Source organism: Solanum stenotomum, chromosome 1 (genome assembly GCF_019186545.1).
Source record: "Solanum stenotomum isolate F172 chromosome 1, ASM1918654v1, whole genome shotgun sequence".
Taxonomy (NCBI): Eukaryota; Viridiplantae; Streptophyta; class Magnoliopsida; order Solanales; family Solanaceae; genus Solanum; species Solanum stenotomum.
This window is the reverse complement of record NC_064282.1, coordinates 820,407-845,804: the sequence shown is the minus strand read 5'-3', so window position 1 is coordinate 845,804 and position 25,398 is coordinate 820,407. Positions and strand designations below refer to the sequence as shown.

General features: G+C 31.3%; 3 protein-coding genes across 3 annotated transcripts; 2 read left to right on the top strand and 1 right to left on the bottom strand.

Moving 5' to 3' along the window:
* The first annotated feature begins 6,689 nt into the window (after positions 1-6,689).
* Positions 6,690-7,618, top strand: LOC125841456 (probable BOI-related E3 ubiquitin-protein ligase 3). Its single transcript, XM_049520594.1, has 2 exons — positions 6,690-7,038; positions 7,113-7,618. Exons 1-2 carry the CDS (start codon positions 6,763-6,765, stop codon positions 7,602-7,604), a joined length of 768 nt encoding a protein of 255 aa, XP_049376551.1. The 5' UTR covers positions 6,690-6,762; the 3' UTR covers positions 7,605-7,618.
* A 2,409-nt stretch (positions 7,619-10,027) lies between these two features.
* LOC125844134 (uncharacterized) lies at positions 10,028-14,042 on the bottom strand. Its single transcript, XM_049523394.1, has 2 exons — positions 13,522-14,042; positions 10,028-11,067 (listed from the first exon to the last, which is right to left on the bottom strand). Exons 1-2 carry the CDS (start codon positions 13,810-13,812, stop codon positions 10,225-10,227), a joined length of 1,134 nt encoding a protein of 377 aa, XP_049379351.1. The 5' UTR covers positions 13,813-14,042; the 3' UTR covers positions 10,028-10,224.
* Positions 14,043-18,230: 4,188 nt separating this feature from the next.
* On the top strand, positions 18,231-21,883 carry LOC125877921 (glycerate dehydrogenase). Its single transcript, XM_049559217.1, has 13 exons — positions 18,231-18,430; positions 18,519-18,602; positions 18,913-19,053; positions 19,820-19,941; positions 20,031-20,112; positions 20,277-20,349; positions 20,427-20,518; positions 20,637-20,711; positions 20,798-20,905; positions 21,125-21,202; positions 21,378-21,422; positions 21,529-21,643; positions 21,728-21,883. The coding sequence occupies exons 1-13, from the start codon at positions 18,308-18,310 to the stop codon at positions 21,748-21,750; spliced, it is 1,161 nt and encodes a 386-aa protein (XP_049415174.1). The 5' UTR covers positions 18,231-18,307; the 3' UTR covers positions 21,751-21,883.
* The last annotated feature ends 3,515 nt before the right edge of the window (positions 21,884-25,398 follow it).

Genomic DNA, 25,398 nt, shown 5'->3' with positions numbered 1-25,398 from the left:
TACCCATATATATCTACTCGAATTTATTCTACACAAAAATATAGAGACAAAATTGTTTAATTTTGTAGTTCCCTAGATGGATGAGTGATTGGAACTATTTGGTTTGGTTAAACAAAATTGGAGTAGTGTTCACATGACATGTGAAGGGAAGGAGTACGTATATAGGGAAATGGAGATGTACATTTACCGGTTAACGGATGTGGTACAACGAATGAAACTATTTTTTTCTTAATTAAAGTTCTCAGATTCAAGTTTTGAATATGAAAAAATATTTGTTCATCTTAAATAGAGCCCTACTTGGTGTGAATCTAAAATAGTCTGATTTTAATATGAATATCGAACATCGGATATGAGAAATGAAGGAAGCGGTGAAGGCATTTAGTAGGTGGGAAGCACATGGACCCCCTAATCAGCTATGCATTACTCATTTTCCCCTTACTTTCCTGACCATCTCACCGATCAACACGCCCTTTCACTCTACCAGGGACCATTCCATTTCACCCTAAAATTTCCATGCCACATTATTAAATCCTAAACCTTCTTTTCCAATGAGAAATATAATTATAGAAATTTTATATCTTGATTAAAAGTAAAAATCACTAGTATTAAGTTACTCTTGACATATGCACTATGATAAGAAACTTATAATCTACAATCACTTCTTATTTGATGTTTCAAAGAACCCCATTATTATTCAACACAATAAGCGATCGATAGCTATAATAATATGTATCTCTAAAGAGCCTCTACGCAACATCACATTAGAGTCCGTATTTTATATTACTCAGATGATTAAATATCGTCATATAAAATGAAATTGATGTGGGAAAATCAAAGAAAGTAAACCGTCCAAAATGGGGAATGGGTCAAGTGTGCTACATATACATTTAGTTAGGTGTTAGTTTGGGGATATATAATGGGACATGTGATGTGTGTCAAAAACAAAGAAAGATACGTTAGCTGATTTCTTCAGTAAAGTCAGACTGAATTATTATTATTTAAAAAAAAAAAAAGAGTTTAAAAGGATGTAAACAAGGGAGCACACATCAAGATTTGAAGTTATTATTATGACTATTGACAACTTCATCCACTTTTTTATTTGCAGTTCTTTTCATACTATTTTTCTCACCTTTCACTATAATCCATGCCCCCACCCTATTACAAAATCACTTTTTCCCTTCATTTTATTATCTTCTTTATTATTATGTTAAAAGAAAATATAACTCAGGATTCAAAAATTAGTTCAAGAGATGAAAATCATCTGACAAATAATACTATTCTGACAATCGATGTGGGACGGACAAATTTGACTGATAAATAGAGTGTGTTAAACATCATGTGTGAGTCTAACCTCAAATAAAATGCATATTAACAAAATAAACATTAGCCTAATTTAACTCTAAAAATCCTATAAGGAGACAAATTATCATCCCACCGATTGATGTTGGATTATTAATAGTTTGATAGTTATTTAGTTAATTTACTCATTAGGTAGTTATGTTGTATGAAATTGCATATGAAAAAACTCTTTTGCACTTGAACTAAAATTCCCAACAAAATGAGGAAAAATTAAATAAATAAACATTTTAATTTATCATGATTTTTAAAATTTCCTATCGTTAAAACAAATTACAAAAATTTCCTCAAGAATACACTGTATCCCCTCTCGGATACATCTTTATTCCCTTTCGGATACATCTTTATCCCTCTCGAATACATCCCTATCCCCTTTCGAATACATATCCTTATTTCCTCTCAAATATATCCCTCTCATTAAGTAATGTATCATTCACAATCCATGAGTTATGTATCCGCGTGTTACGTGATGAATTCGAGATCCTATAAATTTAAGAAATTTTTGTAATTTGAGAAAAAATAATAGAAATATAATATAATCAATTGTTAACACTATAAAATTTAAATAGTTTTTACGTAAAATAATGCGACCATATTATTTTCCTTTTGGTTACGTATTATTAATACGAGATCATAATACTTCCCATAGGCTAATAGGGGTTAGACTTTTAAGAATTTGGAATACGTGAATTAAAATTAGGTAGGAAAATGTACTTCTAATAGATTAGCCTGGGGATTAACACATAATTTATTAAGAAATAATACTCCTTCTTCCGTCCCTATTTACGTGATATATTATATTATATCTTGAAATAAAGTTTAAAAAATAACTAAAGACTCTTTAAGACTAATGATCTTAAATTAGTGTTAGATGTTTCTATAAAAAAACGATAAATCATTTTATTAACGTAAAATAGATACTTTAAAAAAAATTCTTACTCGTACTAAATCTAAAAATATATCATTGTATTTTTTTTGTCAAGACTGACTAAATATATATATATATATTATAGCAGATAAAAAAAAAAAACTTATTGATTATCATTCCTACTAGGTAACAACTTTCTTGCATCTACTAGCCTACTACAATTCATCTTTGGTATAAGTATTTTAGGGGTGATACCAGATACAATTAGTTTGCGGAAAGTATAAATCATCTCATTCGTTTAAATTGGGATGGGTTATTGATTTATTTATTTATTTATAACTCGACTATATATACGACTGGAAAATACATAAAACAATGAAATGAAGAAAAAAAATATGTACTTTTGGATTATGACGTGTTTTTCTGGTCCAAACAATTTTTGATCAGGTTGATAATATATTCATAAATTAACTCCGATCAAATTAAGTTCAATTCACATATTTAATACCCTACTTGATATTGATAAGAAATTGATATACTTATATTTATATCAAGATCTTTAATTCCTTATGCGTTTATACAAAGTAACAATTAAAAGAAACACGGATGACCCGGGATTAATCCCCCTCAATGCCTTCTGAGCCGAGCATGTCGCATAGGGCTTGCCTAGTGCAGTTTACATTCGCTGTGTGGCTTGCAGGCTATTACACAGTGGGGGGTTTACCCAGTGCTCACTACAGAGTGTTCACCCGAAGGGCAGAGGTTGTGGTAGAGATTGTGGCGGCTGTGGGTTATCCTGAAGTTCCAAAAAAAAAAATCAATCAAAAGAAATAATACACAATGCGTGATTATCCAATATCATCTATAATGCTAGTTTCCAAAAGTGTCTCTTAGGAGATGGTAACAATTTGATAACGAAAGGATATGGGTTAATCATATGAATATGCATTGGAGACATTTAATTCAAGGAGGGTAACAAGCAAGAAATTGATGATTTTTTTGAAACATAAAAGGACACATCTATTCCTCATTGCTTTATTCATGTGTTCTCGATGTCTCTTTAACTATATATCTCATCCTTTATCTTTAAGGTTTTCTTATACATGGTGAATCCCTAAACTTATTCAATACTTTATTTAGATACTTCAACTGAGTTTTGTTTTTATTAAACACCTAAATTTTTAATAAAGTATTCTAAATAAATTCTTTCGATTCAAATTATGAATTTTTTAATATGTATTTTCATTTGTTTATTAGGTAGTTAAGTTCTTCAAATAAAATATAACGTTTTCATTTATTATACATATTTACCTAAAAAAAATAATTCGTAAAATCTAGACACTTTCTATTTGGGGTTGATTTGTATTAAAGAAGATTGATATATTTTATGTAGTTAACTTAACTATATAATAGACAGAGGTGACTTATTGCCTATAAAAATGAAGCATCTCCCTTAGGCCCCCAAATTTAAAAGACACAATTTTTTTTAGTAATAATAAATTTATTATAAGCCTTCTTTAACAAAATAATTATACTACGCCTTTTAATTTATTTGTCTTTTTTTAGTTCGTTTTGAAACATTAAAGAATATTTTTTTTTTCTTTTTTGTCAATATTTAAATTTAACTTCCACATGATATCTTTAAGACCACAAGATTAAAAAAATATATTGTTATTATATATATATATATATATATATATCTTTTTAATTTAAGATCACAGAAAAATAAAGTTATTTATTAAAAAGAAAAATATAACTTTACATCTTAGAAATTATAAAATAAAAAATAATTGAATATTAGGCTTGGATTTATTTTTTAATTTAGATCACTAATTAGCTTGAGCCGCCATTGCTAATAGACGAATGAAAACATGCACAATTTCCCCAGCTGAGAAAGTGTTTTAGATATTGAGATATTTATTTATAACAAAACTTAGTTGAAATATTTACATGAAATATTCTGACAAATTATCACTTCCATATATCTCATTATTTTTTAAGTTAGATAAGTATGCATTTTAATGAATTCATCCTTCAGAGAAAAATAGCCAATTTAAGACTATGGTGTATTCTTTCTACTATCTAGAATTTCAAATGTTTAACATTTGACTAAAGGATAAAAATGTATATCGTAACTGTTACGTAGTTTAATATTAGAATGAAGTTAATTTAGATAACAAATTTCAAAACTTTATATATTTAGAGTGAAGTTGATTTACTTGACAACAAATATTGAAACTTTAGTCAGAAATGTTGTGCCAAAAAACAAAATAATAGCGACATATAACAAAAAAATGGTTTCATCATCAATTATGTCTAATTCCAGTACTTGCTGCCAAATTATGGGAAAGCAAAATTTCAACTCCCAACTAAAAGTCATCACATTTGACACATAAAAATAAATAAAAATTGAACCTTTCCTATAACAAGTAACAACAACAATATTGTATTAACAAAGATGGTGATGAAATCAATAGAATTCTTCCCTCACTCATAAACAGTTTCGGATCAGAAATATTAATATTAAAAAAATCATATTAAAAATCATCTTATATTTAAACAATCCTTACGTGACTCAAATCTTAATTAATTGATATATCAAATATTAATGATGTAGGTATGCGCAGTAGCCTTGGTTAACAGCCATAGGTGACGGGCCCATATGGGACCATGCCCACTAGGCCATGATATACTTGGAAGTAAGTACCACGTTTGATAGTTAATCAAGAGGCGAATTATTCATACATAAAATTAATATAATATATAATTTGCAATCAAGAAAATTAATAGTTAATATGTCTATAAGTTATGTTAAAATTTATATATTATTTTATATATAATAAAACACAGAATAACTAATAGTATATAAATAGTATGATTAATTTTTACATGAAATAATACTAAAATTCCTTTATAACTATTTCATGTATTACTAATATGTGCATAACTCTAATCATTTATCAAAGAAACCTTTAAGTGCCAACTAAGTAATTACACCTGTGAATTTAATTTTGTAATTATTTACAAATTTATGTTTTCTTACAAATTTTTTATTTCATTTTTACACTATAACTCTGAAAATAACACTAGAGATATTTTTGTAAGGTCCATTTTTCTTTTTGGGGGTAATATGGAAGGTCCAAAATTAACTTGTAGTCTGAATGGCTAATCAGCAATTTCAAGGACATGATTTCTGAATCTAAATATCAATTTACTTAATTAAACATTGTGGACTATAAGGAGGCATGAATCACCATTATGACTTATATGCATGAAATAGTTAATGCAAATCACAACAATTACAACACGCGTTAGTTTTAATGCAATTGAGATCAACTATATGAATTCTATTTATTTTATTTGAATTTATTTCAAATATTTAATTTCAGTGATGATTTTTTTTCAATATAAGATTAGGAAAAAATATTTAAGGAAAAGTGCATAATTAACTTATTAATTAAGTTGGAAGAAAGGACATTCTTTTGAATTCCACTCCAATACGTTGGTGTGAATTCCTTAAATTTGGATTTTATCACTTCCTTGAAGATTTCTACGTATTAACTTCCTAACAAATTACTAATTAATTTACCAGAAAAAAAGGTGTGAAAATAAAGTAACTTCTTGATAAGATTATTACTTTTAAAATTCATCTATTCCAGTCAATTATCCATCTGATTTAGATTAGTATTAATATCAATTAACACAAATCACAAATTGTCTTAACCAGCTTTGATTTGATTAGCACGAAATATAATAATTGAAAAATTCAGATGTAACTCATATACGTAGGTACAAATATTTGGGTCCTTCCGTTATTATTGAATTTCAGTTTTAATATGCGATATCTATCTAAACACATTTAACTTCCCGTCATTTGAAATATGTACTTTTAATCCATTTGCTTATGAATATTTTTAAATTTCATAATCATTAACTATTCCACCATTTAATTACTCATTTAAATTATGTTCAAAATTTTGGCCTTCTAATACATGAAATTGGCTTGAATAAAAAGTACACATTTCAAGTAACTAAAAGTTAAATTAGATACCACAAAAACCAAAATTAAAATTAAGCAATATAATTAAGAGACCAGAAATATTATTCTCCATTTTATTTTTCAAAAACTCAATAACTAGAACAAAATTACACCAAAAATATTTTAAAAAAATTATCGGTGAAAAATTTAAGTTTTGTTAATAAATAAATAATTTTTATAAAAGGTAAAAAAAAGAGTGGGAATCGGATTGGGAAAGAGACAAATCTTTGATTCCCTGTAATCGAAAAAAAAAGGTGACCCTTAATTGAATAGATAACCCCACAATTAGGAATTAATTAGTGGTAATTGTAGAGAGGAGTCCTTTATGATAGTCAAGTCACAAAATCTGCATGTGTACGTACTCTCTTTAAATGCCATTTTTACATAAAGAAAGAGAATCCCTTCTCTGCCCCTTTTTCAGGTTTTCTGTTTCTTTCAATAAAACACACAAATTCAATTATAAACATTTATTAATACCCATCTTCTCTTCTTTGTTCATATGGCTATTCAAGCGCAATTGTATACGGATAATCTTTTAGGTGGTTCAATGGATTTCATGGAGAATGCTTGTGGATTTAATCAGTTTTCTTTTGCTACTCAGCAACACCAACAACCCTTTCAACAGAATTTACAGCAGCAACAGATTTTTAACCAGAAAATCATGAATCAGAATTTGATGAATAACAACATTACTGAGTCAATTCCTTTTTCACAGTTTCTAGCTACCCAGATGGAGAAACAGAGGATTGAAATCGATCACTTTATCAACTTACAGGTATGGGATTTTTGGGCTTTTTTTTTTGTTGAGTTCATTTGCGGAGATTTATTGATTGATTTTGGTGAAAACAGAATGAAAAATTGAGATGGGTTTTAAACGAGCAGAAGAAGCAACAACTAGCATTGATTTGGAGAAAATACGAATCGAAACTTGAGTTTTTACTGAAACACAAGGATGAAGAAATCGCTAAAGCAGGGAATAGGACAAAGGAGCTAGAAGAATACTTAAAAAAAATGGAGATGGAGAATCAAGCATGGCAGAGAATCGCGAATGAAAACGAAGCTATTGTCATGTCATTAAACAACACAATCGAACAACTAAGAGAAAGTGGGTATTGTTTGTCCACCAATGGAGAAGATGCAGAATCTTGCTGCGATCTTCATGATGATGAAGATGAACAAGAAACAAAAAAAATGATTTGCAAAAGCTGCAATTCTCGATCTTCGTGCATGATTTTCTTGCCCTGTAGACACCTTTCTTCATGCAAACCTTGTGATTCTCTTCTCCATCAATGCCCTGTCTGTGGAATACCTAAGAAAGCTGCCATTGAAGCCTTGTTTTGACCCAAAAAAAAATATTTACAGAAAAAACTTCGGTAAATGGGTAGTTAAATTCATTAATTTCTTTATGTTTTTTTTTAACTCTTTTGTCAGGGGGATTTACTGATCTTTTTTAGGGGTTTGTTTTTTGTGTACTTTTTTGATGAAATCCCCTGCTGACTGATGAAATGATGAATAGTGTTTAGTGTACAGTGAAACAATGAGCATCTTTTTTGAAGACTTTACTTTTTTACCTTTTTTGGTGGAATTTTAATTCTTTGGATATTGCAGTGATTTAATTATTCATATCTCACTCATAACAGCAGTAGTTCTTTTTTAGAATAAGTTACAACCGTGACAGAAAAAAAAAGTTGATAGCAATATGTCGTCAGAATTTCAGTATGGCTCCCCTCCTGTTCGAAAATCTTAATAAAATTATTTTATTTATACAAATAGTTGACGAGTGCTTATGTTTAAGTTAAATGGAATCTCATAAATTAAGATATATAGAGTAATTGATTAAGCTTATCATATTCTTAAAAATAATAGTGTTAGAATTGTAATTATTATTATTTTGAGATCTAGTAATAAAATAAGTAGTAGGAGTATATTAGTTAGGGATGATTTTCTTGCCTATTAAAAAAGAGTTAATCATGTATGGGACTTGCGTAAATTTATTTTATATGTTATTTGGTTCTAAGATATAGAATCTAACCTAAGTTATACTATATTTGGTTGATCTTATCTCATTCTGCATACATATCATGATAAATAAATCATTCGGTTCATGCTATATTTTTTAGCGTATAACTAATATATGTATAAATTATGAGAAAATCTTGATATTATTATATATAAAATAACTACAGATATGCTTTATTAATTATTACATTATTAATAAATATGATTAATGATTAATTTTTACTTTATTAATATTTATATTACTAATACATGCATAATTCTAATCACCTATTAAATAAACCCTTTAATGCTACTAAAGCAATGGCGTGAAGAAATGGAGGACAATATGAAAAAAAAGAAGTGATATCGTTTGTTTTGAAAACTCGAAAATCTCATTAAATGATTGTTGGCTTAATTTTATCATGTTACGTTTCATTTACACAAAATATAAATTATTTCATTAGTTAAATTATTTATCGTAGTGACTGGTGAGAATGTTAGCATTTATTAATTGAGAAAAGGTTCTATACAAACTCGTGGTCCCTCTGTCTCATATTATTAAAAAATATTTTTCCAGAATTATTATTTATTTTACATAATTAAAATTGAGTGTATTAAGAAGAGTTACAAAGCAATTAGCAATTTTTTCTCTACTTATTTACAATTTTTCCTTTGTAAAGATGTGTATAAAAAGAAAGTAGACAAATAATGTGAGACGAAAATATATTTTCAAGGCCTACCTTGCCCCTTTGTGCGACTTTACCCAAACAGTGTAAAGACTCTCAAGTTAGAAAAATTAGTGATTGGGTTTTAGAGTGTTGTAACTATTCTTGTCCAGAATAGTATATATTAGTCGAGTAGTTGATAGAAAAGATATGGGCAGTCAAAAATATAAATTTGTCAGCACAGTATTAAATTGAAGGTTACGTTAATAGAGTAGTAGTAGTTGGGGCCAGTTTTGTGTGCATTACGTGTTGTACAGTGCGCAGTGTACGGATAAAGAGTGGACTTTCCTACTCAAATTGTCCATATTATGTGGTGTGGACCCATAACGTAACGCTCTTACACTCTTTCCTATGACCCACCCGGACTCTACTATTTCCTTCCTTCTACTATATTATACTTTTGATTTTGATAATTATCATAAGTCTTTTTTTTATTATATAAGTTTATATTTTATTAAAAATTAATGATTTTTTGAAACTTCAAAATTTTACTATTACTTCATTTGTTCCAAAGTAAGTGTTATCTTAGAAAAAAAATTATTGCTTCCACCCCTTCCATCAAAGGGTAAGGGAATCGACTAAAGATTTCAGCCATTGACTGACGGAAATTTCATCCGTATTCGATCCTCAATTCTGGATGATCGTTATAGGGATTTTGAGAGCATGTCTTGACTAGCAATGGATGGTTTTGCTCTTATATAAAAGATGTACCTGTGCCCTAAGATTAGAAGCTAGAGAACCTAAAATACTACTATATCTAATTCCCTCTAATAAAAAAAGAGTAAAATGATTGTCAATACAAGATAAGAAAAACCCTTCGGTTGTCTGAAAAATTATTTTACAACACTTTGATATTTATCCTTTTTTTTGTTTCTACAAGAATGTTTGGCTTATTTCCCCCCTCACCTAGCATCAACCTGAGAATATGAAAAAATATTGACTGTGCAATAAAAAATGCTGATAGTTGAGACTTGAAAAAACCTTTCCATACTCGAACAAGCCACAAATTTTCAAGTTAAGCAAATGACAAGTGAATCAACAAAACTCATATCTTTACTCAAACAAGTGGCAGATAATCTTCAAATTGTTATAATACTTACTATATAACATCAAATGTTACGGTCCACCCCCTAAAAGCAAAATACTACAAGCTTTCTCTTCAATCAAAAGATATATCCTCTCATCAAAATGACATCCCCTAACACTGAACGTAAACTATTTTTGTCGCCGGATCAGACCTAATATAGGCTAAAACCAAAAAATTGACTGACGATAATTGCAATTCCTAAGCCAATTGCTATCACGGAAGAAGCCCAAGTGAGCTTCTCTGTTATTCTAGGAACTCTATCCTTCAGTGCCTGACTACACGAGCCTATAAAGACGGTATAGCTTCCCATTGCAATAACAGTACCAACCAAGAACATACCCAAGAAGGCAGCACCAGCCACACGAGAAGGTAAAGCAAGTGCGGGCAAGATCATCATCAGTGCATCCGGTTGCAGCCCATGGACAATTCCAGTAGCAAAAGTTGCAAAGCCTATCTTTTTCTTCTTCCCAATGACAGGGGTGTCAATGCCTTCGTACACACTAACATCACAGTCACCATTTTCAAGGGCAACACATGGTGTAGCAACTTCAGATGCTTCCTTGATTCCCATTGCTCCAATGACAAGAAGAGTGAATCCAACTACTCTAGTCCCCCATGTACGAATAACTTCAATGTGGAGTCGGTCCTTTAAGAGAAGAAACAATAGGCCAAAAATCAACTGTCCAGCATCATGGCCACAGCCCCAGAGGGCTCCCACTGCCGCACTCTCCATCGATGTACGGCCTATCGACAGAGGAGCCAAAGCAGCAAGATGGTCAGGACCTGATAGGGTGTGAAGGCAACCAGCAAAGAAACCAGCCCATGCACTAGTTAGTAGTTCATTACGTACAAGTTGAGTCCCCACTGCTGCTGCAGCTGGACCCCCTGTCTTAGCTGCAGTTTGGAAACTAGCAAAAGCAGGTGAAACAATGACTGGGTGGAGGAGCATAACAAGCATGGCTGAGAGTAAGACTACTGTACTAGTCGAAACCACCTGAAAGTAATCAGAAGCCATATTGAAGAATATAGCATAAGTGCCTTCAGATGAAAAATTAATGCATACTGTAATGCCTCAGATTTTTTTCTTCTTTCTGATAATGTAGTGTCCCATAGAAGCAAATGTAACAAATAGTTTTTTATATTCATTTTCCTTGTGTGCTACTGCATGGAGTGATAATGAAGTTCAATGTAACATTGAGAAAATATAGAATCATATGGGTATCTCCAGGCCTAACATCCTGGTGGCAAAAAACTGCTTTAAACTACTGTCGATATTTAAAATCAGGCATGTGCAAAAGAGATGAACATTAAGAGAGCAGAAGATCTATTTCCATACAAATAGCTCAGGGTTGTTGAAAATGAAAGATTTCCATGTAAAAAAATGGATACTTCTAAATTAAAAGATTCAAAATGGGTCCACGGCGATGATTACAACACTAGCTACTCTATTAACAAATACAGCTGGTTGAATCCTTAATTCTCTTAACTTCAAGATTGTTTTTCTTTAGATTTCTAAGTTAAGTTCAATTTCTGTAGATATGAACATTGTATGAGATTTCGTGAGGCTGCAAAAAAAGGTGAGTTACTTTCTTGCCAGAATTCGACTTATACAGAATTCCAACTATAGCAGAAATGGTTTAGTTGGTACTTTGTACTTCCCGAACTTCTTTGTGATTCCAAAGTAATAAAAATGAAAAAACTCTGCACCAGTTGTTCTTATTTACTTTCGTGAATTGCACTTTTACTTGCACTTAGAAGGGGCATTTAAGACAACTTGTTCATTATAGAAGTTAATCATCATTAGAAAGAGTTACCTCCTGCTTCATCAGATAATGATTTAGTATGGTTGCCTTTAATTTTAACAATATAACTCTACATCTATAGGATTGTTGGTTCCTACATTTCTAGAATCTAGGGTACTCTCCATATTAAATTTCTAAAGAAGAACTAGGAGAAAGCCGAAAGGATAATGCACCAGATGATTCAAGCACAAAATGCAATTCATACTAGTATTAGTAGCACATAGACATTTTGGTTTCTAGTGCAAAATGGGTCACTACTCGTCATCCATCACCTTACAAGGCTTTCAACTAACATACTCACTCTAAACACTGCCCTAAAACCAGCCTCTCCATAATAAGCAATGTTATTGTTAGTCCTACAACTCATAGCATAGGAATGGAAAAACCAAAGTTGAGTTCTTCATCGTCTCTGGGCTAATCCTTATACCTGCCAATCCTAAGCATCAAATGAACAAAACAAGATTGGCAACTGCAACTCCTGTATTATTCCTACCCTGTTTCGATTATATTCTTTTATTGGCTGTCCTTAGGAATGAGCAGTTGGTAGTTGCTGATTCGGACTGCAATTTGTGTTGCCGCAAGCAGGCCAGATTCATTTATCAGAGTAGCACTGTTAGTCCTTGTGGTTTCATCCTATGCAAAGTAATAATTCCTTGACCTAAATCCCCTGCTAGCCCATCTGTCCATCCACCATAGCTCTACACTTTTACTTTTTTCCTTAAAACTGAGTGGTTACTCCCTTCAACAATACTACATCCAGTTGTAAGAATGTGAGAGATGTAATATCAAAAATCAAAACCACATTTTACATTTTAAGATCACAAATGACAAAGCTGTCTAAGTGAACCAATATTGGCAATGACTGGCTATGATTTACTAGCACAACTTTTATAAGATCATCAGAATCAAGTCCCATGTTAAGCTTTAACTATTTTTGTTTCCTCAAAGTGAACTACATTTCAAATTATCTAGTCGTTTTTATCACCTAAAGTTAAGATATTGTTCAAGAAGATAAAGGTAGCAGCTTCCATATTGACTTTTTTTGTTTGATCATGGTACTGATAAGTTAAGAAAAAGGTATGTCACCGTCAACGTCAACTATAGAAGCTTTGTTGTATTAGGACAAAGATTTCCAGACCCTAACTGCAATTGCAAATTCTCAACAAAACAAGCAAAAACATGCAAAAGGTTTCACTCATCTACTTATTACTTGGCATTGATGTCAAATGTCATACTCATTCTCTCCATAAAGCAAGCACAAATATTATCACATTAGCAAATTCAAGAAACTGGAATTCTGTGCACTAATCATCACTCAGATACAATCCTAGCAAATACAAGTCAGTAGCACTTATCAACCAAATACTAACATTCTGTATACTAACCTGATCAATGGTCCTCCCGTGCAATTCACCATATTTAATAGTAGCATAACACACATATTGTATCAGCAAACACATCTACATCTAGATTGGTACTATACACGAACAAATATACCCTGTAATATTTCAACTACCGAGAAAAAGCAAACTATTTACACCAGCAGCTCAATTTTATTATCTTATATGCATTGCCAAATTTCAGATTGCAAACAAGATTAAACGCACTTCAAACAAAAACATGTCCAAAAATAGAAAAGCAAATACCTTGCGTTGTTGAGATAGAATTTCAGCAACCCAATTGAGCAAATGGGGCTTCGAACCCGACCCATCTTGCAAATCCTTAGATGTGGACGAATTACCCACATGCCCATCACCAAATCTGGAAGATGGGGTCGACCCAGAAGATGAAAACTGGTGAAGACACTTGCAAGAAAGCGAATTGGGTCTACGAGACTCAACATGGAGAAGGGAGGAGAAGTGGAGTTTAGGGAGACGAGGAAAGGTCTTTAGGTGGAGTTTAGAGGGAAGTGAGTTGGTATAGATAAGCCTCTCCATTAGAGTAAATTGTTAGCCCCCTTTTGGCAAATAAGTATGACCTATCTATCTTCTCAATTTGTCTGTTTGTTTCTTAGTTTGGATTATTATCTCTGAAAGAGATTTTCAGATTATGCTCAACATACACCAGACCAGAGAAGAGAAGAGGGTTGAAGGAGCAAAAGTATTTGGAGTAGTTGATGACGTTTCTTCTTTTCATCCATTCTTTAATCATGGTATGATTAGCATGTAATTTTGGGTTAAGCGCCTAATGCATTTTTTAATAAAAAAAGGAAAGGACAAATATACTCCGAACTATCATAAATGATATACAAATATCCTTCGTCATACTTTTGAGACATTAATGACCATGCCGTTCAAAAACTAGAGCATATATGCCCTAAAATAGAAGGCCATTGATATTAAAGGACAAATATTATGACTTTTACCCACTATCAAATTTTTTTTTTTTTTCAAGCTTACTACTTTTAGACTTTAGAAGGTGACTAACTATGATTCTAATTAAATATAGAATTAGTTGTTAAAAGATGCGCAATAAGATACATCAAGTTACACTATAATGAAGTGATTCAGGTAAATGATATGAACGAGTCTATGAAATACTAAAAGTCATAAAGATACTTCAATTATGCACTTGCACCACCACTTAGGAGAAAAGTAATACTTAGAAGAATGGGTCAAAGTCCCATTTAGGTATGCTAAAATGTGAATGTTTTTTTTAAAAATAAAAAAATCTCTGATGTTTGATATTCATATTGAAATATAAGTTAAGGTTGAATTTTTTTATTATGTGATTTATTTCTGAATGTAATATTTTAAATATTATTTTTTTATTACTAAAATCTATTTTTTGATAAATAATGAAAAAATCTCAACTATTTTCACGAAAGACGGCTCATATGGACTTAAAATGTGGATAGTTGATGGAACTAATACCTAACTTGGCTGACTGATTAATGTTTATTTTGAAAACAGATTCGTGAGAGGTGTGGCTTCTTTCTCACCACAATTATAACAAATTAAAAGAAGTACGTGACTTTCACTCTTTTAAAAAAATAATATTATTATTTTGACAAATCAACCAAAGCACAATGGACTCCACACAAGGATCGTGGAATATCATAACAGGTACATTTTGTATCAATTTGTTCAGGTATCTATATATGTTTTGTTTATACTGTAATAAATATATTTGTATCAATATGTATATGAAGTATGTTTATTCTTAATTATTAATTTTGTATTGATGTATTCAAAAAAAAAAAATTCTTCGTTTTAAAAATAGTGAAGATAAAATCACAAAGTTGAGGGTATAATTGTCGTTTTTCCATTATAATAATATAGTTCATTTTTCGTTCACCCATAATTTCTCCTATTTTTTTTATAATTAAAACCAGAAAAAAAGAGTAGAAATAAATAATTATTTATAAATGTTTGTATAAACCGTCACTATGTTTCCGGAAGGGATGTATTAAGCAATAGCCAACTTCACGAAAAGATGACACCTTTTCGAATTCCTTATTTTTTGCAACTTCTAACTTATCATCAGAAAAAAAAAAATAGCCTAAATTATGGAAAAATAGATAAATATCTTTCATGATTAATATATCACTATTATTTTATATAATTATTTAATTTTAAAAATTGTTTAGAAGAAAATAATGTTTTTTAATTAATTTATTAAAGAAACAAATATTTTTAGTATAAGATTCAATTAAAATGAAACGGAGTACAAGTGAAACCCATCAACATTGAAAACTCAAAGTCAATAACTCCATGCGAAATTGCAGGCACAAATTCGTGAGTTAAAGTTAGTTCTGCTCTTTATATAAAAAAAATTTCTTCATATATATAATTTCCTTAAACATACAAAATGTTTCTTCCTTGGTTCATCCAATCTAATGTAATGGCAAGATGATCATATTACCACTTTTTTCAGTAATGAATTTTTTAATTTACTTCATAACTTTAGCCTTAAATTTCCTTTCATAAGATTCTCCAACTTTCAAAATTGCGAGTAAATATTTCAAAAGATCACTCAATTTTGGAAATTTATCTAGCAAAGTCATTAAACTTTAATTTGTATCAATAAAATCACTCAACTTAGAACTTTATATCAATAAAATCACTCAACTAAATTTATCATTTTAAATAAATTGACATAACAAAATAAATTAAGTTTTATATCATGTTTATGATTAAAACAATTAAATAAAAAGTTCAAAATTACTATGTCATTATAAAATAAAATAATAAAAGATAAATGTCAATTTTGAGATATTAAAATACAATTTTAACTTTCGTATGGTTGTTTCCACTTCAACTTTAAATACATTTTTTAAAAAAAAAAATCTCTCCAAACGCCTACTTAATAAAAGTATTTTCCTATAGAAATTAAAAAAAAATGCTCAGACAAAAAACACTGATATTAAAGGTTAACTGCATCAAAATTATTTTAAAATTTTCTCCAAATTAGTCTATCGAATGTGTCAAACTTTTATCTGTATACTCATGGGAATGTTAATACAAAAAATAAAATAAAAAATCTACCTATTTCCTATGTTGGTCGGACACTTTAAAAATGCCAACAGGTGCGTGTCGGATTCGCCAAAAGTAGTGTATTTTTGAAGAATCCGAGACGGATACGGCATCAAAAGCGGAGAGTCCGCGCAACTAAGCCTATTTCAGAATTCATGATGATGATGAAGAAGAAGCAGTAAGAAATTACGAAAGACAGAAAGGAAGCTGCCGAAAATATTGTTGTTTATCTTTTATTATTTTATTCTATAAAATGAAATAATAATTTTAAGCTATTTATTTATTATTTTAATTATTATGATTATGATATAAAAAATAATTTATTCTTTCATGTTAATTATATTTTTTATAATGATAAATTTAGTTGGGTGATTTTATTGATATAAAAGTTTAGTTGAATGATTTTATTGATACTAAATAAAATTCAATGATTTTGTTAGATAAATTCTCAAAATTGAGTGATCTTTTGAAATATTTACTCTCAAAATTGATACTCCGTCTGAGCCATTTAACAGTTTGTTGCTAAGGGCAGGTATGTTTAGCACTCTCAATTAGGGCTGCTCATGACGGATTGGGTATCGATTTTTAAATTTACTAATTCGTTAGTCAATCTATATGATATTTGTTGGTTCGGCAACATATTAGCAATTATCGTACAGTTATCGAACGATGTAACGGCTAATTTTTAATGTCTATGTTACCTAATTTTTTTTATCAATGAACGTACCTTGCCGAAAAAATAACTTCTAATTTTTTTTATCAATGAACGTACCTTGCCGAAAAAATAACTTCTTTTTAGCCAAAGGAAAAATATATAACTACTCTTGTATATTAGGGTATATAAAATATTAAATTAGGGTAATATACGTAGAATAAAGATGTAAGTACTAAGTATGGTAAATATTAACGGGTTAACGGTCCACCCGATAAGGAAATTGAATAATCCACCCCTACATCAATATGCCATTAATTTTAAAATTTTCCAATTGTTTGTTCGATAATCCAATATTAATAAATCAATAAACTAATTTACAATTGACTTATCGATTACGGACTTAAGGTTCGATTTTGAACACCCTAGTCTCAATAGATCCACATAACAAATCCAATTGGAAATTGAAGTAAGTTAACAGAAGGGTAATGAGTATTAATTAAGAATTATAAACATGTACCTGCAATGGCATATAAATATTTAATTATCATACGTATAAGTAGATTATATACCGATTCATTAGTTTCAACTAATTTAAAATTGAAAAAGGTCTTAAATTCAATTCCACTTAAACACAATTTTAAGCATAAGAATGATATACGCTTTGATTGGAATTTGAACCCCAACATCAAATAACAAAATCAACGAGCGAACGAACATATAACTTTTTGTTAAATGGTGTCATAGACACTCCTTCGCTAAAACATGTGTTGGTCCATGTGGATATTTGATGTATATGAATATTCCAAAAAATAGCACTGCACCTACTTTTTCAAATTAATTGGATTGCCTATAACAGCCACATGCAACATTTCAATACGCCAACGAGTTGCACTATATATATGGTTTACATCTACTAATTTTTATTGTTTTGGATCTAAACTTTCATGTTCTTAATTTTGTTAATAAAACCGCCAACTAATTATAAGAAAGATTGTGGTGACTTTTAGCAAAGATCTCATCTTAAAATTTTGTTGAAAGCTCCACCCAACGCAGAATATATATGCTATGGTATAAAAAGAGATTGGTAAAGAGTGAAAAGGATCTCATCTGGGGCCATAAAACTTGGTTCACAAATTTGGGGTAAAGATAGCAGGGGAGTTACGTGGCATAAAATTGGAGTCTCATTATCCTCTACCAAAATGAGAGGTGCTGAGCCCAAAATGACAAATAATATAATTCAGGAACCATATGATATGATTTAAACAAGAGAGTTTATAGTTTAGAGTAAGGAGAGAGCAAGAGATGGCAAAGCCAGTGCAAATTGAAGTTTGGAATCCAAATGGAAAATACAGAGTTGTTAGCACAAAATCAATGCCTGGGACTAGATGGATTAATCTTCTCATTCAACAAGATTGTCGTCTCGAAGTAACTAACATATATTATAGTAACTGTTCCATCAATTCTTTCTTTTTATTTTATTTTGAACTTGAACTTGATTAATTGAATTTTGTAGATATGCACTGAGAAGAAAACTATTTTATCAGTTGATGACATTCTTGCTCTTATTGGCGATAGGTGCGATGGAGTCATTGGCCAGGTGATCGATCATACATGTGTTAAGACTAATTTATTTTTTTACCCCATTCTATTCTATTCTAGGGTACTCCCACAACTTGTTAGACTCGAATCCACAACCTTACCTGGATGATGTTTGCCACCCTTAATTTTAGCTAGCGTTTTCCCAGCAGTTTTTGGGAGAAATTTCACTTCTTCTCACAAAACAACACTTTTCACATTTTTAATTATATATGTATGGACATTCAATTGTTATGTGACCTCCTGATTTGTGTATGGAGTGGAAGTTAAATTTCATATGGTTTTGCTTTTTCGGGTTTTGTGTTGTTCAGTTGACAGAAGATTGGGGAGAGACACTTTTCTCTGCATTAAGCAAGGCTGGAGGGAAAGCTTTTAGTAACATGGCTGTAGGATACAACAATGTTGATGTCGAAGCTGCTAACAAGTATGGTGTTGCTGTTGGAAATACACCTGTGAGTTTATACTTATCGTTTTTTTTTCACTTTGTTATAATCCAATTTCTTAGCTACAGCAATAACCAGTAATTTTGCATTACAGATTAGATAGATACCTTAGCTTGTAATGTCTTAAATGCTTGACATGTAAAGTCATATGAGCTCCGAATAGTTGACAATTTTGAGAACCTAGTATTCTTTCGACTCGCTCTTTTTATTGGCATGGGAAATAAGGCGATCTTATTATAACTATATTTTGTTTTGCATACGCATACATATACATAGTTAGAGCCAAAAGCAATGAGTTCAGTTGCACCCACATAACTCGTCCTGGACCCCCTCTAGATGAATGGAGGATGAATAGAAAGTCGAAGATGAAATCATTTAAACTTATCAAAACGACTGAATCTTTGCCAATACCTATCCGATTGACATTTAAACCAACATGTAACAATGAATCTATAGTATAGTATGGACGTTAAAGTCAGTTGTTTTTCCTCTTAATAACAAGTAGTAGTAGTTTTTATTTTTCATGTAAGGTCTTTTATCTTGAATTTCTGTTATGAGGGAATGCCCCAATTACTTTGAATATGAAGTTGGTAAAACATTTTTAAAAAAAAAACAAGTCACGGTAGTCCTGAAGTTGCCACGTATGCGTTAAATTAATCCACAGCTTGTAGATGCGGTAGGAATGATTTTATCAGATCGAATAAACTTGATCTGTATGGTGAATGATGCAAGAAAGCATCCAATTTATCTTCTGATGTAATGCTCTTATGATCAGGGAGTACTGACAGAGACTACAGCAGAGTTAGCGGCTTCACTTTCTTTAGCTGCAGCAAGAAGAATTGTGGAGGCAGATGAGTTCATGAGAGCTGGAAAATATGAAGGATGGCTTCCACATTTGTATGAAAATCTTCGATTCTATTTATCGCGTCTTCTCAGGTCTATAACTGAATTCTTTTGGTCTAAAAGTTCAATGATTTCATTGCCAGGTTTGTGGGGAACTTACTTAAAGGACAAACGGTTGGCGTAATTGGGGCTGGTCGTATTGGATCTGCTTATGCTAGAATGATGGTAATCAATTAGTATTATCCTCTAAGTTTGCTTTGAAACTAGGTTGCCTTGTGCTTTTTGCTCTACATGTTACAAAACTTCATCTTTGCTGAAACTCATGAATAAGATATTGTATGTAAATCTGCTATGTTAATTGGAGCAACTTTGGTGTTTTATCGCAACAGGTTGAAGGCTTCAAAATGAACTTGATATACTACGACCTGTATCAATCTACTCGTCTAGAAAAATTTGTGACAGGCACGTTTTAATCAGTCTGCTACATTAACAAACTTCTTAAGCTCATTTCATGTACTTATGTTTTCTCGCCTTTGCAGCCTATGGTCAGTTTCTGAAAGCCAATGGTGAACAACCTGTAACATGGAAAAGAGCTTCATCCATGGAGGAGGTCCTCCGAGAGGCTGATGTGGTAATTATCTACATCGAGAGTGCACAATTAGATTTCTTATTCACTTATCTGTATATACATATTTATTGGATTCTCATTCAAGTTCTTATCTTGATTCTTGATCAAAATGCTTTTCTAGATAAGTCTACATCCAATCCTTGATAAAACAACGTACCATCTTGTGAACAAAGAACGGCTAGCACTGATGAAGAAGGTATATCATTTGCAAGAATATATCTATTTTGCTTGCTGATTTACTCAAAATGTGATATCTTGATATTACTTGGCCCAAACTGTTAGGAAGCAATACTTGTGAACTGTAGTAGGGGGCCCGTGGTTGATGAAGTAGCTCTTGTTGAGCATCTGAGGGAAAATCCCATGTTCCGTGTTGGCCTTGATGTCTTTGAGGTAATAACAATAGTAATCTGTTCCTTTCTGTTGATTCCATTCTCCAGTTATGAACGTATAAAAGGCGAATCCCAAGGTCAATGAGATACTGTTGTGTCATGCGCCATTTGTACCAAGCAAAAAGCTCTCAAAATAACCTACTCATGTTGAGTGTAGGATGCTTTTTCCTTGTCTTGTACATTCAAGTAATGCTCTTCTTTTATAATCGTGTTGTCTTAGGATGAGCCCTACATGAAACCCGGTCTTGCAGACATGAAGAATGCTGTTGTGGTGCCCCACATAGCTTCTGCTTCTAAGGTAATTTTACACATAATTATGTTTTTATCTGTGCTTAACCGTGTAAACTAAGAAGCAATATAATGTTCTGCTATGACAGCTACGTACTTCCCATCTAATTCGCCAATTATGGTGATTTTTGATAGTGTTGCCAGTTTGTAAGAAAAAAACTAAAATCTCCTGATTCTTGATGCAGTGGACTCGCGAGGGAATGGCTACACTGGCTGCTCTGAATGTCCTGGTACGCAATTTTTTAAGGACACTGTTGTGTTAAAAATCACAGTGAACATAAAGACAGACATTGTATCGTGTTTTGGATTGTGAATGTTGCATATGCTTGTTTACAGGGAAAAATTAAAGGGTATCCAATTTGGAGTAATCCAAACAGTGTGGAGCCGTTCTTAAATGAGAATGCGTCGCCCCCTGCTGCATGCCCGAGCATTGTGAATTCAAAAGCTTTAGGTAACTAACTCGTATATGCAATTCATAAGAGCTGCAAATTTGGTTGAGGGATTTTGCTAAATACATAATGGTTGATTATTGCAGGCTTACCTGTTTCAAAGCTGTGAAGTTGAAATGTTTAAGTGATTCAACTTATATATGTCAGACTATTGGAAGGAGTTGATAATGTTTGCTATATATCATTTGTGTATATTGGTTTACATGATTTTGCTATAATTAGGACGAACACAAGTTTTACTCATAATCTCTTGTTTAACACATACATTCAACCCTAACTCCGCCTGTTAGCTACCCACACTCTCAATCTGGAGAATTCATTGGGACTAGAGCTGTCAAAAAGGGTCGGCCCAGCCCCACCCAATTCAAGCCTCGCCGGCCAAGGAATTTGAAGGGCTAGGGCAGGCTGACCTTTCATTCGGAAGGGCCTAAAAATGCTCAACCCAACCCAACCCTAGAAGGGCCGAGATGGGCTAGCCCTTTTTTTTTTCAAACTTATAATTCTATAACATCAAGAAAATGAGAAGATTTTCAAATCAAATATGACAAACAATTGTGTTGTTTTAATAACACTAGCAAAAAGTCTAGTGTAATTAGCATGTATCTCGCATACCAAATACACGAGCGAGATAAGAGAGTGACAAACAAGATTTGAGGGACGCGAGGACGTGTGATTTGTCTATGCATTCTAGATACATGTGAATTTACTGTGATAGAGTGTATCTAGAACAGATGAACTTAATTTTGAGTTCATATATTTCGAGATATATGTATCTGGACTTATCAATATCTCGTAAGATTCATAATATTACAACATAATGTGTATTTAAGTAATTAGATTATATACTAGTAAGATTATTGTAAGTTATCCTTGAATAAAAAGTTTTGGCACGTGGACCGACCCTGATCAAACCTCAAGGGCCAAAGACTTATATGAGTCGGGCTTATAAGTCCTAATTTTAAATGGGCTTGAAAAATCATATCCCAATCATATCCCTATAATGGATTGGATTGGGCCGACTCCATAGGTTAAGCCCGTTTTAACGGCTCTAGATGAGACGTTAACCTTTACCACGAATTCAAGAACAAAATACACACGAATTTCCCCCCAACAATTAACCAATCATTGACAATAAGCTTAGTTAGACTTGGGAGTAGGGGTGTGCATTCGGTTTTTTGGTTTGGTTTTACACTATTCGGTTTGGATTTTCGGTTTTTGGTTTTGTAAAAGTGTAACCCAATCCGATCCAAAATAAATTTGGTTTGGTTTGGTTTTTCTCTATTCGGTTTGGCTTTTTTCGGTTTGGTTATTCGGTTATGTCAATAATTAATAACATATATAACCAAAGTAATAATATTTAATCCCTTAAATATACTTTCTAATATAAATCATAAGTAAAACTTAAAACACAATACTAAGTATACCTATTGTAGATGTAATTCAAACATAAAAGGGAGAAGACACAAGTACCCCCTAGACTATGACCGAAATCCCAGAGACACACCTTAACTAAATTAAGGTCCTATTACCCCCTTGAACTCATTTTTTTGTAATTTTGTACACCTTTTGACTTATGTGGCACACCACGCGACTCCACGCAATATATATAATTCGGTTTTTTTCGGTTTTTCGGTTTTTATCTTTTAAAATCCAAAACCAAACCAGAAAACCAAACAAAGTAATTTATTAATCCAAAACCAATCCGAAAAACCAAAAAACCAATCCAAATAAAATTTCGGTTTGGTTTGGTTTGGTTATTCGGTTTAATCCGAATAGTGCACACCCCTACTTGGGAGAGACAACTTATAATATGGTTTCAACTTTCAACAAGAATGTATTTAATTGCCAGCCATGCTTAAATTAGTATTATTCATTATTTTTTGGACTTTTAACTTATATATGACGAATGTGGACAAAGTAACAAACCAGCATCATCATGATAATTTAGCTTCAAAAGGAATTTGGCATTATTATCCAAAGAAAGAAAAATAAATTGCAATTGTGATATTATCCAAATTCCAAAGATACAAAAATGCAAAAAGAGAAAAACAATCACAATTGGATCAATTCAGTTACTCTATTATTTAATTTTAGATTTTCCATTCAATGTCAAATACTATTTTAATATTCGAGACTCACTTAATTCAAATTTATATAACGTAAAAAGAAAATATGCTCCTTCTAGGAGTCATTTAATTATATTCTTTGATGATGAATTATTATTATTTACAACAAAAATATTATGCAAACTTGATTCTAAAAATAAAGATTGTGAGAGACACACAAAAAAAATTCATTTATTTATAAAATATAGTGCTACGACTTCAAATATGGAAAATACTATATTTATTTCTATTAATTATATATGCATTTATTTTTCTATTGTCAAATTATGTGAAAATTCAATTAAAACTTTATCATAAAATTTTATAAGAGCAAAAAAATCTGAGTCTAGGGTCGAAAGGGTAAGAAAATTTGCCAAAAAATTCAAAAGGGCAATAAAATTGATTATTGAACCAAAGGTAATTTTCTAATTGTGAATTTGACACCGTTTAAATTAGGACAGTCAATGCAAAGCATGGAATTCCATGTTCCTTGTAAGGCTCAGCCGCCATGCGCCTTGCAATTACAATTCATGGCGGCTGAGCCTTACAAGGAACTTACCTTTAAGAGATTGTAATATGAAGATTAATAATTACTGGATTAGTTGTGCATATAATTCTATTAGCGGATATTTATATAATTTTGTATTAAACATAGAATATTGTGGATGTTTATTAATTTCTTGTAAAAGATAGTAAAAATGAAGTAATTTTGTTTTTAATAATTGGAATGAAACAAAAAAAAAAAAAAAATTCCGCCTCAAGGAACTGGGATTCCTGCGCCTTGCAAGGCTTATGGTGGCTGAGCCTTACAAGACGCATGGAATTCCGCGCCTTGCGGCGGCTGCCTAATTTAAACGGTGTCAAAATTATTATGCAAACTTGATTCTAAAAATAAAAGATTGTGAGAGACACACAAAAAAAATGGAAAAATTACTTGGATGCGTACCTTTTAATAAATAGTTATTGAATTTAGCGATACTTTTTATTTATTATTATTTATAGCAATACATAACAATACTATGTTAAATCTGCAATATGTATATTAAAAGTGAATTATGTATGCAATAATATGTATTATGATTGTTTTTTTAAAAATATATTATCGTGTTTGGTAAGAAACTGACACATTGTATTATAAGTATATTAAAATGTGTGATAAATGTATTATCAATCAATAAAACTTGTATTATATGTGAATAATAAAACTTTATCATAATATATGCAATTATTTTTCTATTGTCAAATTATGTGAAAATTCAATTAAAACTTTAACATAAAAATTTATAAGAGCAAGAAAATCTGAGTCCGGAGTCGAAAGGGTAAAAAATTTGCCAAAAAATTCAAAAGGGCAATAAAATTGATTATTGAACCAAAAGGACAACTTTCCAAGTGTGAATTTGACACCGTTTAAATTAGGGCAGCCACCGCAAGATCGCGGAATTTCATGGGCCTTACAAGGCCCAGCCGCCATGCGCCTTGTAATTACAATTCATGGTGTCTGAGTCTTACAAGGCGCATGGAATTCTGTGTCTTGCGGCGGCTGTCCTAATTTAAACCCTAATTTAAATAGTGTCAAATTCACAGTTAGAAAATTGTTCTTTTGGTTCAATAATCGATTTTATTGTCCTTTTAGAATTTTTGGCAAATTTTCT

Excerpts from the sequence above, each read along its gene's own strand:
- LOC125841456 (XM_049520594.1), top strand. The coding sequence starts at position 6,763 with ATGGCTATTCAAGCGCAATTGTATACGGATAATCTTTTAGGTGGTTCA. Across the intron at positions 7,039-7,112 it reads ATCACTTTATCAACTTACAG|AATGAAAAATTGAGATGGGT; the intron begins GTATGGGATTTT and ends TGGTGAAAACAG.
- LOC125844134 (XM_049523394.1), bottom strand. The coding sequence starts at position 13,812 with ATGGAGAGGCTTATCTATACCAACTCACTTCCCTCTAAACTCCACCTA. Across the intron at positions 11,068-13,521 it reads TTCTATCTCAACAACGCAAG|GTGGTTTCGACTAGTACAGT; the intron begins GTATTTGCTTTT and ends GATTACTTTCAG.
- LOC125877921 (XM_049559217.1), top strand. The coding sequence starts at position 18,308 with ATGGCAAAGCCAGTGCAAATTGAAGTTTGGAATCCAAATGGAAAATAC. Across the intron at positions 18,603-18,912 it reads GCGATGGAGTCATTGGCCAG|TTGACAGAAGATTGGGGAGA; the intron begins GTGATCGATCAT and ends TGTGTTGTTCAG. Across the intron at positions 20,519-20,636 it reads TCCTCCGAGAGGCTGATGTG|ATAAGTCTACATCCAATCCT; the intron begins GTAATTATCTAC and ends ATGCTTTTCTAG.